Consider the following 14,833-nt stretch of genomic DNA (forward strand, 5'->3'; position numbering starts at 1 on the left):
CTTCCTTTCAATAGACTTGCCTTCCTGCATTGCTGTGTGCAAGGAATAACAATCTCCTCGTCTGCTCCCTAGAAAATAACCTAGTCCCTTATTTTGAAAAGGTGATTAGTCTATTTTGACACAGGATTTTGAGAAAATCAGTATGCATTAGTACCAGATAAAATTGATATCCTACACTCACTTTTGGAAAATAATTTTCATAATGTTCAAACCTAATTATCAATGCAATAGCCAAGTTCATCTATTCTGAAGAGCATTGCAGACATTAGTGAGAAGAAACCAAAATGGTGACCTGGCGCTCTAGAAGCAGTGAAGAAAATAGCATTATTTGCTGGTACTAGATTTTATGTGACTGTCAAGTAGTATTGTATCTGTTTAAGAAAAGTATTACAGCATTATAAGAGGACACCGTCTCTTAGTATAAAAATTACTTTTAAATTTCATAATTCTTGAAGATTTTCACCTGTAGCTGGGAACCACCTTCTCAGCACCTTACATCGTACTGAGCGCATCTGCCATTTAGACGTTTGTTTCGAAGGCGCTTTATGTGATATGGGGGGTTGCATGTGTCTCCTCATGGGAGACGAGGATCTACAAAGAATTATATAAAATGAGTGATTAATTTTGTTCTAAGAAGTGACGGATGTGCCATGCTCTTGTTTTGCTGGTTTGGATCAAGCGGACAGTAGTGCGCAGAGTTTCAGCTCGGTCTTGTTCTGAAGACCTGTAGTGTCTTCCATTGCACTGCTTTGCAAGCAATTTCTCCTCACTCTCCTAGGTACGGGATTAGTGTAAATCAGTGCCAATTATTGTTCCAGTCTAAGAGTGAATGGACAAAGGTTCAAAGCTCTCCCTTCCACAGCTCATCCATTCTTTAACTTTTCCACCTGAAAGTTCCCCTGTTTTGTAGTGCTTTTGCATGGTGGTCCCTGAATCCCAGAGGGCATTCAGGTACCAGTAATGAGATAGCATATGCTGTCTGCATCAGTGTTACCGAACGTTCCCCTACTTCCATCCCCAGGTGTAATGTCTGTGGCAGCAATAGGTGACTTTGCCTGGTTGGTACCAGTCTGATTAACACTTGGGCTACAGCTTCAGATTGATCGAGTTCTGTCTCCCCCATGTAAAATGCAGTTATAGTCATGTCCAATATAACATTCTATATATTATATCTATATCTAGATAGAGAGATACTTCCCTGAAACAGCCAAAGACCCCTTAATGAGCTAGTTATAATTAGGGCTCCCTGTTTTATGGTTTTTATTGTTTTGACATTTCCGTCTGCATTCATCCATATTTATAGTTTGGTAATTTTATCTGTATATTTCGCTTTTTGTGACGAAACGAAGCTGAAACTAGTATACTTCCACATTTATCTAACTGATAAATGTACAGTCTTGCTTGCATTCCTGACAGGTTTCTATGATATGCATACCGACAGATGATAATTCACAGCACTTAAATGAAAACGTGCATGTTTTAATATCAACCTTGTGCATTTTAGGCCTCATTACTGGAATGTCTCTTTTTTTTAACCTCACCCCTGTCAATCACGACACCTGTTGGGCTAGCAGTCATGATTAACACCATTTAGAATCCCTCAAAAATACAATGTAATTTACACTTTTATCAACATTTAAAAATAAATACAGACAGGAAACAAAATGGTTTCTGTCTGTGTTTGTCTGTAAAAATCAGACAAAACGGAAAACAGGGAGCCTTGGTTATAATGTCGGTCAGTTTGCAGTGATCATGACCACTAAACCGTGAGAGACAAGTCACCTTGGTTAAGCAGATTGAGTGGCCCAAGACAGAATGAAACCATTGTGCAGAAGAGCTGTTCTGAAGTAGTGACTCTCTGAAAAGTTTACCTCAGTACAAACGAAAAAAGCTTTGTTTTATCAGCAAAAGAGCACTCGCTTTGAACACCATCTTCGCCCTGCAAGAGTGTTTCTTTGAACCTACCTAGGTGAGCTGGAAGGAAGTCTGAAGACTCTTGGGCTACTTAACTACCTTTGACCTAAAGAATGTCCTCAGCCATTTGCCACACCAGAGCCTGAATTACAATCTTCCATACTGTCTTTGGCACTTCAATTTCCTTGGCCTTGGTGCCCCCACATACAGACTAGGATGTCCAAAGTCTCTGGAAACCACAAATTAAGTTATTTTTAGGTTGTGTCCAGTGTTTCTCAAAATATTACCCTTTGACATTTTCAAAGGTGCCTTAGCTCTCACGAGACAGTCTGTTGGGATCTGGCAGTGAAGATGTTTGAACACACGTATCTTGTTTTGCTATTTAGGCCAATCAAGATCTCAGTCCTTTAGGACACCTTAAAACATGACCAGCTAGTTCGGTGTTACTGCCACCTTAATGGACCTTGGTAGGCAAGCCCGAGTCAAGGAAGGCTCCAAGATGCTGTAAGATATTGTGCAACCATAATTGCTTGAAATTCCATATTCCCTCACAAATTGCCCTTTCTTGGTGGACTGTAACTGCACTTTTCGACCAAACCTGCTAAACCATCTTCAACTGGTTTGGTATGTACAGAAAGTCTGTACCCATTCATTGACTGCTGGTAGGGAAGACTCACGTCCTTCCAAAGTGCTTACAAAGTTAGCTCATGTGCTTACACTGATTGAGATGTAGACCTCCCAGATTAATAGCGGATGATTTTTGGGATTGTATGCCAACAGGCATAAGAGCTAGGCACTACATGTTTTTGCTGTCTTAATATACTTTTTACTGCTCTCTAAACTATCGGTGCATCATTTTAATGTATTTCTAATGCCTCAGGTTGACGTTGATAATTCTTGAGTGCGCTAACTAACTTCTCTTACTGTGTCAGAGCCCACATCCCTAACCACCACATAGATGTCTTCGAGTAGTTAAATCTTAGTATATCATTTAAGTGTCCTTAGCCTGTCATTTGAGTGTCCATGAAAGTAAGGGAGTCTTGGTTAGATTGAGTGAGCAACGCTTTCGAAAGCTGGGGGTGAGTGATGACAAACGGGACTAATCACTAGTACTGCAAATCATTCCTCATCAGGTTCAGAACGTGTTCAGAAAATAGAAAGGGAGTTTGGACAGTGAGTATTTGATTAAAAGTCAATAAAAAAAAAAACACTTTTCTTATGGTGTTCATTTCTAGTACATGACCTAGAACTGGGTTGTCTGCTTCTTGAAAGGTTGCAGACAAGCAGTCTCTGTGGCTAATTTTTGGTCCACCACTACGTCTAGCTCTACTTCGGTACCAAAGCCATCTGCTCCCAGTCCTACATTATTTACTATATGTAGGAAAGTACCATCTTGCCTGGCATGTTACCCCCATTTTTCACTGTATATATGTTGTTTTAGTTGTATGTGTCACTGGGACCCTGGTAACCCAGGGCCCCAGTGCTCATAAGTGTGCCTGAATGTGTTACCTGTGTAGTGACTAACTGTCTCACTGAGGCTCTGCTAAACAGAACCTCAGTGGTTATGCTCTCTCATTTCTTTCCAAATTGTCACTGACAGGCTAGTGACCATTTTTACCAATTTACATTGGCTTACTGGAACACCCTTATAATTCCCTAGTATATGGTACTGAGGTACCCAGGGTATTGGGGTTCCAGGAGATCCCTATGGGCTGCAGCATTTCTTTTGCCACCCATAGGGAGCTCTGACAATTCTTACACAGGCCTGCCACTGCAGCCTGAGTGAAATAACATCCATGTTATTTCACAGCCATTTTACACTGCACTTAAGTAACTTATAAGTCACCTATATGTCTAACCTTTACCTGGTAAAGGTTAGGTGCAAAGTTACTTAGTGTGAGGGCACCCTGGCACTAGCCAAGGTGCCCCCACATTGTTCAGAGCCAATTCCCTGAACTTTGTGAGTGCGGGGACACCATTACACACGTGCACTACATATAGGTCACTACCTATATGTAGCTTCACCATGGTAACTCCGAATATGGCCATGTAACATGTCTATGATCATGGAATTGCCCCCTCTATGCCATCCTGGCATTGTTGGTACAATTCCATGATCCCAGTGGTCTGTAGCACAGACCCTGGTACTGCCAGACTGCCCTTCCTGGGGTTTCACTGCAGCTGCTGCTGCTGCCAACCCCTCAGACAGGCAGCTGCCCTCCTGGGGTCCAGCCAGGCCTGGCCCAGGATGGCAGAACAAAGAACTTCCTCTGAGAGAGGGTGTGACACCCTCTCCCTTTGGAAAATGGTGTGAAGGCAGGGGAGGAGTAGCCTCCCCCAGCCTCTGGAAATGCTTTGTTGGGCACAGATGTGCCCAATTCTGCATAAGCCAGTCTACACCGGTTCAGGGACCCCTTAGCCCCTGCTCTGGCACGAAACTGGACAAAGGAAAGGGGAGTGACCACTCCCCTGACCTGCACCTCCCCTGGGAGGTGTCCAGAGCTCCTCCAGTGTGCTCCAGACCTCTGCCATCTTGGAAACAGAGGTGCTGCTGGCACACTGGACTGCTCTGAGTGGCCAGTGCCACCAGGTGACGTCAGAGACTCCTGCTGATAGGCTCCTTCAGGTGTTAGTAGCCTTTCCTCTCTCCTAGGTAGCCAAACCTTCTTTTCTGGCTATTTAGGGTCTCTGTCTCTGGGGAAACTTTAGATAACGAATGCATGAGCTCAGCCGAGTTCCTCTGCATCTCCCTCTTCACCTTCTGATAAGGAATCGACCGCTGACCGCGCTGGAAGCCTGCAAACCTGCAACATAGTAGCAAAGACGACTACTGCAACTCTGTAACGCTGATCCTGCCGCCTTCTCGACTGTTTTCCTGCTTGTGCATGCTGTGGGGGTAGTCTGCCTCCTCTCTGCACCAGAAGCTCCGAAGAAATCTCCCGTGGGTCGACGGAATCTTCCCCCTGCAACCGCAGGCACCAAAAAGCTGCATTACCGGTCCCTTGGGTCTCCTCTCAGCACGACGAGCGAGGTCCCTCGAATTCAGCGACGCTGTCCAAGTGACCCCCACAGTCCAGTGACTCTTCAGCCCAAGTTTGGTGGAGGTAAGTCCTTGCCTCACCTCGCTGGGCTGCATTGCTGGGAACCGCGACTTTGCAGCTACTCCGGCCCCTGTGCACTTCCGGCGGAAATCCTTTGTGCACAGCCAAGCCTGGGTCCACGGCACTCTAACCTGCATTGCACGACTTTCTAAGTTGGTCTCCGGCGACGTGGGACTCCTTTGTGCAACTTCGGCGAGCACCGTTTCACGCATCCTCATAGTGCCTGTTTCTGGCACTTCTCCGGGTGCTACCTGCTTCAGTGAGGGCTCTATGTCTTGCTCGACGTCCCCTCTCTCTGCAGGTCCAATTTGCGACCTCCTGGTCCCTCCTGGGCCCCAGCAGCGTCCAAAAACGCCAAACGCACGATTTGCGTGTAGCAAGGCTTGTTGGCGTCCTTCCGGCGGGAAAACACTTCTGCACGACTCTCCAAGGCGAGAGGGATCCGTCCACCAAAGGGGAAGTCTCTAGCCCTTTTCGTTCCTGCAGAAACCTCAGCTTCTTCTGTCCAGTCGAAGCTTCTTTGCACCCGCAGCTGGCATTTCCTGGGCATCTGCCCATCTACGACTTGCTTGTGACTTTTGGACTTGGTCCCCTTGTTCCACAGGTACCCTAGATTGGAAATCCACAGTTGTTGCATTGCTGGTTTGTGTCTTTCCTGCATTATTCCTCTAACACGACTCTTTTGTCCTTAGGGGAACTTTAGTGCACTTTGCACTCACTTTTCAGGGTCTTGGGGAGGGTTATTTTTCTAACTCTCACTATTTTCTAATAGTCCCAGCGACCCTCTACAAGGTCACATAGGTTTGGGGTCCATTCGTGGTTCGCATTCCACTTCTGGAGTATATGGTTTGTGTTGCCCCTATCCCTATGTTTCCCCATTGCATCCTATTGTAACTATACATTGTTTGCACTGTTTTCTAAGACTATACTGCATATTTTTGCTATTGTGTATATATATCTTGTGTATATTTCCTATCCTCTCACTGAGGGTACACTCTAAGATACTTTGGCATATTGTCATAAAAATAAAGTACCTTTATTTTTAGTATAACTGTGTATTGTGTTTTCTTATGATATTGTGCATATGACACTAAGTGGTACTGTAGTAGCTTCACACGTCTCCTAGTTCAGCCTAAGCTGCTCTGCTAAGCTACCATTATCTATCAGCCTAAGCTGCTAGACACCCTATACACTAATAAGTGATAACTGGGCCTGGTGCAAGGTGCAAGTACCCCTTGGTACTCACTACAAGCCAGTCCAGCCTCCTACACTATATATGTTGCACCACTTGCTATATTGATTAGTTATTTTGGACTGAAATTGTATTCCTGTGCAGATAACATCTAAATTATTCTTAATTTAGATGAGGATAACTGTGATTCATCGCTAAAATGTGGTCTGCGTTAAGGAAATGGCTCTCTGGATGAAACAAATGTCTCTCATCCTGGATACTAATAAAACAGAAGTCCTCCTCTTTGGTAATCCCTCCATTGAACCACAAAATAGTGGCCAGGTATCATTTGCCATACTCCAACCCTATCCTGCCTGCTATAGATTTGGGGATTATCGTTTATTCCAGCAACGTTCTCCCATATCTGCCCTTATCTTCTAGGAAAAGCCTCAGACAAGATTTAATAACATCTAGGCGTGATTATTGCAATTCTCTACTGGTAGGCCTTCTGGGTTATCTGTTGCAGATATTTTGTATGGTACAAAATGCAGCAGCCGCTTAATCCTAAAGCTGAACAGAATATCTTACATTTAAAAACATTTGCACCACCTTCATTGGCTACCCATTGATAAAAGAAGTCAATTTAAGACCCCGTGCCTGTGTCCCGAAATCACTTACACCCCTTCACAGGAAAAATATATGTCCTCTTTATTCTCTTGGCACCTGCCTACACAGCCCACACACCAACGCGTCATTTGATGACTGTTTCTAGATTTAAAAAAATGCCAGGATTAGGGGTCGCTCACTTTCAACAGTGACTTCGGAGGTTTGGAAGCTACTGCCTTTGCCCTTTGGGCTGAACCCAATCTCATAACTTTCAGAAAGCAGTTAAAGGCTCACCTATTAACAGCCCTTGTCTAACTTTGTTTGATTTCCATTGCGTTTGGTTACCTTCTAGCGCCAGGCACTTCTTAATGAGGCATGTGTGTGTGCTTAATGAGTACCATACGTATAAACTGAAGGCACTGGACTCCTGCCCTGGGTGACTCTGCCCAAATCATGCTTCGTAAGTGGAAGTGAAACAAATATTCTGCTTCGCCCTTCTACGCGAACTTGTGACATACAGATCTTAGTAGTCTTGTCAAAACAAAACCATGTGCGCACATCCTGTGCCATCAATGGCCCTAGCAGATACCACCATGTGGGCACTTCTGTGTCATCACATAGGACGTAAAGGACATCATGAACGAGAGTAAACCCCCCTTACCAATACATGGTGGGAGCTCCTTTGAACATCTTACCTCTGGCTTCATCGCCGCTCTAGACACACTGGCAGCAGCCTCCTTTATTGGACAGAATTCTAGTGAGTAATGCTGCTCGCGATGTAACATGACTTGGCACCAGTCGGTTAGGAGCACAGGTGTTTGGTGTAATACGTTGGGCAGGAAGTATACGTTAAAACAATGTACCTCCATTGCGGTACATGAACACTTCACTGCCCATGCAAGTGGATGCGCACTACTTTGAAACTACATAAGTGCACTGCTTTGGAACTACTTTATAAGTGCTATAACACAGCCACTGCCCAATCAAATGCCCTTCAAATTGATCAACCTAGAGGAGGAGCCAAAGTTTCTCCTTCTGTAGCTCTCTGTATCCTGCTTTTTATTTGTGGCCTGGAGACACCATGCGTTTGCTACCTGCCTCACACTATAAAAAAAAAAACATTAAAATGCGTACGCATAGACCTCCATAAAAGGGATTTGGATCAGCTCTGTTCGCTCTGTTAAGCTTTAATTTACATCTTGTTGCTGCTCACCACAGCATGGGGAAATGGGTAAACCCTTGGCTTTTGTGCACTGTGATAAACAGCATTTTGTCTGATCAAGTCCTCATCCACCTTAAAAGAAGGACACTTCAGTGCCAGTCCTGGTGCTCCAGTGTCTGACTTCGTCAATGCTTATTGCTTTACATTATTTCTTCTTTTTATATTTTTAGTCATCCTTGTGTATTTAAATTATGTAATTAGGACACACCAATTTAAAACCATTAGAACCTTTTTCCGTGCAACAGTAAGAACAATTCTTTCCTACAATGTGTATTAAACAAATAAACAAATATTATAGTAATACGCTCTATATGTTCTAATTACACCTGCCTGCTTTGAAGCACATTTAGTGATCTATTAACTGTATATGCAGCCGTACGTTTTAAGAAAATCTGTATAGAAAGCAATGCTGTAGCGGCAGCATGTGTTTTTTTTGTTGCGTTATATGCTTGCAGTTAAAAAAACAATACCCCTCACGTCAGCTTGTCAAAGCCAGACCTATTGGCTTTGCCAATGCTTAATGTTATTTTTGCGGTTACACGGGCAGTGGCAAATTGCTGACACTGTGTGTAGCCAAAACTAACATTAGTTGGCCTGCCAGGGCCCTCTGGATTTCTAGTCCATGAGGGGGCAAGGAGTTACTCGCCCACAGACCGCATTTGCCATCCCCGGCGTCTTGTTTTGAGATGGATGGTTGGTTCCTTGAAGCAGCCATAGGCTGCCCCGCCTTCCTCTTCAGTCTGTCTAAAGTACACTGTCCCTAAGGGCAGGTCACGCGGGTACACAAGAAAGACATAATACTCAGCGTTTGTATAAATTATAGGACACCGTCCAGGAAAAAACAGGCAGCCGAAACTCGGATATGGTGATTCATGCACAACCTCTGCGGTTCCGTTCGAGGCGTGCGTGTTTTAAGCTCCAGCCATGAAGTGCGGAAGTGCCGACGGCGCGGGCCGCTCAGAGGGAGCAGGCCCAGAGAAAGGGAAAGGCCCGGACTCCCGGGTCTACGAACCCGGCACCTGCCCTGCCAAGCCTGCTGCCCGGCGACTAGCCCAGACCGGTAGCGCGGGTGGAGGGCTGCCAGCCCAGGGTGTCGGCGCCGCATGCTGCACAGGCACGTCCGGAGGAGGTGGGTGCGGCGTGCACTACCCGAAGCCTCGTAAGTTGGTTGACACGGTGGGCCGAAGAGTGGCACAGCCACGATGTTAGTGTGTGGATTGGAGGCGTGGGGGGCAGTCGTTGTGGGTTTATAGGTACCGTAATTCTCTGGCGGACAGGGCCTGTAATACTTATAAGGTGCATACTGGCACGTGCACAGAGATTTATTTCACTGCATGGTTTTCACTCGTCCTCGGGTATTTTCACTCCGCAGGTGTTCAGTGCACGTTATGTGGCGTTCATTCGCTTAGAGCGAGCTAGCAACCTCATATTGCAACCTCGTATTTGGGCGAACTGTCGCTGTACTTACCGTGTTGGTTGGGTTTCAAGCAGTGCTTAATTTGGAAACTAAAATGTACCTTTGCCAAAAGCACTGCTCAGAAGCCCGGGGTCGGCGCTATTAAATGTCAGCCCGCCATTAACGAAGGCATTGTAGTCCTCAGTCCACCTCGGGCTTCTTGAATCCACTGCATTCTGCCCCTTTATCTCATTCTTGCAGGTTCCTGCTTTCTCCATTTTGTGCTTGTTTCTCGTTCTCTCTTCTACTTAATTTCTCATTTGTGTGTTTTTCCTCTCTTGCTCTGGAAAAAGGTCTGACGAGGAAAAAGAAGTGCCCCCCCCCCCAATAAAAGGGCCGTTGGTCCCTACAGACAACCACCGACTCAAATTAAACACTGGTTTGAAGGCTCTACGCAGTGTTGAAGCCTGGGGTAACTATTATGATTGCACACTGTCAGGAGGGAAGAAGGGGTGGCACTAGGGCGTCTTAGGCACTGTCCAGTGGCCGGGGGTTATTAGAAGCAGCACTGCACTGTGCACTGGTTCTGTGGAAGGGCCTCACTTTAGCTTAAATTGGTGTTGTGCAACCACTTACCAGGGACATGCACTGTAGTTGTGCTTGATAGGAAAACACTCTCAGGGATCTGAGCATTTACTTCCTTCTCTGACCAAAGAACTTCTTGCTTGCTGCTGCGAAGTCTGTTGTGAAGGCTATAAGAGTAGTATTTCAGTAACCCCAGTACAGAGATTTAGGCAGGTTTTTGTGATCTAGTGACCCCTCACCTTAGGAGTCTGGATCCCAAGGGCCCTCACCTCAGGAGTCTGGATCCCAAGGGCTTCTCGTTTGAAGGTTGTAACATCTCACCACCCTCAGTGGTCCTCACATGAAGAGATCATTGTTTTGCTATCTCAATATGATACTTTCCTGGTAAAACAGCTCTTCCGTGATGGCTGCTCCACAAACACTCTTAGAGGGACTTTGACTTGGGCAGTCCATGGATGTACATCCTGCTCATCTACTTTTTTTCCCTCCCCAGATCCCAGTTCATGGATTCCGATATGGATTATGAAAGACCAAATGTAGAAACTATCAAGTGTGTGGTTGTCGGAGACAATGCCGTTGGAAAGACTCGTCTCATTTGTGCTCGTGCCTGTAACGCCACCTTAACGCAGTACCAGCTTTTAGCAACACATGTGCCTACGGTGTGGGCTATTGACCAGTACCGCGTGTGCCAAGAGGTAAGTATAACTGGTTTTTAATTCAGATCTAAATGTGTGATGAGTGTGTTTGCGTCATGAAGTGATTGATGCTCTTCATGCAAGGACTGTGCATGGAGTATTGTCTCTTGTACACCTCCTCTTACAGATAAACTTACTCTGGTTTCCGCAGTGCTCCTGCAGCGTATATCTATCTATCTATCTATCTATCTATCTATCTATCTATCTATCTATCTATCTATCTATCTATCTATCTATCTATCTATCTATCTATCTATCTATCTCTCCCTCTCTCTCTCTCTCTTTATCTCTCTCTCTCTCTCTCTATATATATATACACAAAGTGATGGTGCAGTGCGCATTTGTCTGACATACGATAAATGAAGTATGAAAACAGCAATAAAAACGGACCGAGATCTAGTGGCTACCAATCAGATTGAATTGTGCAATGCAGTTGTGCTAGTTTGGTAATTGATGATATGGTAATCAAAGCTGAAGAAAACACAACCCCACTATAAACACATTTCAACACATAGTGCAGTAAAATATTTGGTCGGGGTCTTCATCAAGGCTGGAATGCCTGTGACATTATAGGTGTAGCACCCATGAGGGTAGAAGAGGGGAATTTCAGTTCAGTGGAAACCTAAAGCTACTTGAAGGCTTACACTTAAGTAAGGAATGGTTCTGAACTTTAACAAACATATCTCAATTAGGACCTCACCCCGTCAGAAGTAAGCCTGCGGATGTGCAGGGCAGCCGTTCTCGTGGGACTGCAACTCAGCAGTGCCTTTTACCTGCAGTGCTTGCGACCTGCAGCAGTCATGTTTTTTCCGCAAGAGTTTCCAGGTGGAGCCTATCATCTCCTCATTTGATATATTTTCTGCAAGAGCCTTTCTCCCTTCCTCCCTTGCATGTGTCTTTGAGCACCACATTTTTTTCAAACTGGTAGACAGCTTACAGTAGCAAAATCACTTACATATGTATACAACCAGCAGTAAGTAGTGCGTACTTTTGGCTCCTTGGTGCCTTGAGGAAGCACTCAAGTGCTGCTTACATCACCACTGCACCAGTGTTATTTACTTTTTGTAGCCTTTCTGCACTGCAGTATATGAGGCATACGCCCATCGTTTGTGGAAGTAGCACAACCAGCTGGTTTCTGTTCCACACAACTGTACGCCCCTCAGGCTTCTAAACTTTACAATGTTTTCCCAATTCTTTTTGGTAAATCTACTAGAATTAGTCCATGAAGTTCAGCCTTTTTTTCTTCAAAACGAACTGGCATCTTGTTTATTTAAAAATTAAAAAATCCAAATCAGTATCACAAATAGTTAATTATTAAATTTTCATGAGATCTCCTTTTTTCTGCTTTTTGCTTGCCAATCCCCTTTGTATTTCAGACTTTTAGGCCCTTCTTCAAGCGGCATGAAGTATTCAAAAGGCTTGTATGTTTAAAATTCAAAACACAGAACAAACTCAACATTCAGCTTTTTCACATACACTCATAATGCATTTCAGCAGCACTTCCATTCCCCGTGTCTCCAATCTGCTGCCTAGCAGAGTTTAATGCTTCTCTCACCTTTTGAAGTGTTTGGCCTACAGTCGTGCCTTTTAAACAGATAAGTCAGTGCCCTGTGGTGCATCCTTCTTACCATATTTCCTGTGTGTATGACCGGCAGCAAGCTTCCCAGCAGAGCCTTCACACTCCTCAGTGACCTACCGTACAAAGGTGCTACCTGCTTCTAACTGAAACTGCAAGTGTGTGACCTAGAGGAGTACCTCTACCCACCATGTTACTAAATTATTGTATTGTGTTGCGCTCTCCTGCCTCCATTTCCCACTAGCCCCCATGAAAATTATATTGCCTGCATTGTACTCTATACAAAGCCCTCATAGCTTTGTATAGAGTAAGATTTGAAGGAGAACCTCAATTTGAAATGTGTGTTGCTGTTTCTCCCCACTTATGCTCTCTTTGCCTTCAGGGATACCTTTGCTAAAATGGGTCCTCTAATGTTTCTCATAAGTGACCTTGGCAATGTGTCTTTGTCACAAGCCTCTGCCACATGTATGAATTCCAATAGTATGATTTCCCGCCCAACTGGTATGAAATTGTAACAATAACACTATTACTGTGTATACCACTGTTTATAATCTGTCCCTGTGCTGCACACTCCCTGCCACAATCTTTGACCCTCATCTTTGTTACTCTGCTCCCCCAAACAATATGCACAATGCAATAAAAGGTCTCTCGCTCACCTCTACTTTTAAAACTAAGGCTTAGTGCCTCTTCTGTTTTCTTCTGTTACATTGTGTGTGACACAAAGCTATGCCTCCTGTTCCCCTATAGGTGCTGGAGCGGTCCCGGGACGTTGTTGACGATGTCAGTGTGTCCTTGCGCCTTTGGGATACATTTGGGGATCACCATAAAGATCGAAGATTTGCATATGGCAGGTAATATTTTTTCAGAGACTGGTCACTGTTCTCTCCATAATCGAGAAGACAATCTGAAATTCAAAAGGAGGCCTCTTTTCATGGAATGTTCTCCTAAGCCTACACTCACCATAGAACTCTCTTGTACCGGAGCGAGTCGCTATCCAATCCTGTTAGTTTTTCGTTTGTTTGTGGGAGTCTCCCACACACTTCACTCATTGTGGTTTTGGCAAGGTGGAATAGCTATTTGTTCTTGAAGGATTGTGGGAGATGAATTAGGGTTATTTTCTTACATCTTCTGCATTGCGTTTCTCTTCTCAGGTCTGATGTGGTTGTTTTGTGTTTCTCCATCGCTAACCCAAACTCTCTGCATCATGTCAAGACCATGTGGTATCAGGAGATCAAGCACTTCTGCCCCCGAGCACCCGTCATTCTTGTGGGCTGCCAACTTGACCTGCGTTATGCTGACTTGGAAGCAGTAAACCGTGCTCGACGACCCTTAGCCAGGTGAGGCATGGCAGGACGTGTGGGGCACCAATTTAGAATACATTATCATCGGGTGGTTTCCGGGGTTTTCTTCGAAATGCTGGAGGAGAAGTGCTCTGTGAGCTGTAGGAGAGTTAAAAGGTTGACAGGTCCTACTGAGATCGGAGTTGGGAGCTGCTTTGGAATATCTTATCTGATAATGTGGGTCTGGCCAAAATGAGATGTTTTTAATAGGGCAGCCCGAGTTCAGGCCTTAGTTTATCATTATATGTTGACATAGTCACAGGCTACGCAGACTTGAAATCTTCATTAGAGGGTGTAAGCTACGAGGTTTTCAGTTGTTGCTGAAGATTTAGGCTTTTGGTCATGGGTGAGCTGAGCCACTGGTTAGCTCACCCATTCCTGAGCTTCTTTCAAGAAACCCCAAAATAGGCCCCTTGTTCTCAGTTTCGGAGCTCTCTGGGATAGTGCTTCTGTATAGAGAAGTAAATCTACTTAGCCAGTGGTTGTGCAATATAACGGGTACTTAATCAATTACTTTTCAATGACAGAGCCAAATCACTTTTGCCTGTTGTTAAAAACCTGCATCAATGTTTTTTTTTTACAGAAGGAAGAACCTTCGTTGCTGTCTTTTATATCTGCCCCTTTAACACCCATGCCACACCACCTTCCATTCTGGCTTAAGAGGCAGTACTAGAGGGAGCACGATGAGAGGGTGGAGAGCTTAGCAGGACTGACTTTCAGGACTGACTTTGGCCTCTTCCTTTGTGCCATTGTCAGTCCTACTCCGCTCTGCCATCCCTTCTTAAGGCCATTATTGTTGTTCTTTCCTCATTGGACTGTTTTCTGGCAAATTCAGATCTCTGCCCTGTTTTCTTGCTTGTGGTCTAGTGGCTAATCAAATTAGAATGACAGTGGTGAGAGGAGGGCTTTAAAGAAGTTGTGGAGTAGATTCAAGGTTGCCAGTGACTTGGGGAGGGTGATGAGGTGGAGGCCTGACCCGTCCCCAAAAAGGCAGTCTGCAGACAGGCTTCCCTTCATCACTTCCGATGAACTTGCTTGGTAGCCACCTGCTCAACCATTTCACTTGTTTGCACTAAAGGTAAACATTGATGAAAATGCACCCTTTGTAGGAAAGAATGAAGGCATCTGTACTCTACATATTTCCTTTAATTTATTTCCCCCCAAAATTTGATGATGAACAACATTAAAATTTTGGCTTGCGATTTCACTTCAGTGATTTCTACGTAA

The 14,833-nt window shown here is 44.8% G+C and overlaps 1 protein-coding gene across 5 annotated transcripts in view; it reads left to right on the top strand.

Moving 5' to 3' along the window:
• Window positions 1-14,833, top strand: part of RHOBTB2 (Rho related BTB domain containing 2) — a 222,118-nt gene that overhangs the window by 152,431 nt on the left and 54,854 nt on the right. For 4 of the 5 annotated variants that reach the window (XM_069214057.1, XM_069214060.1, XM_069214059.1 and 1 more), the window contains 3 exons: window positions 10,489-10,690; window positions 13,014-13,117; window positions 13,418-13,603. In XM_069214057.1, coding sequence (XP_069070158.1) covers window positions 10,489-10,690; window positions 13,014-13,117; window positions 13,418-13,603 — 492 coding nt within the window. Of the gene's footprint in view, window positions 1-8,794; window positions 9,174-10,488; window positions 10,691-13,013; window positions 13,118-13,417; window positions 13,604-14,833 lie in introns of those variants that run through there. The other variant, XM_069214058.1, reaches the window with a different exon arrangement.

This window comes from Pleurodeles waltl, chromosome 11 (genome assembly GCF_031143425.1).
Source record: "Pleurodeles waltl isolate 20211129_DDA chromosome 11, aPleWal1.hap1.20221129, whole genome shotgun sequence".
NCBI classification, from domain to species: Eukaryota; Metazoa; Chordata; class Amphibia; order Caudata; family Salamandridae; genus Pleurodeles; species Pleurodeles waltl.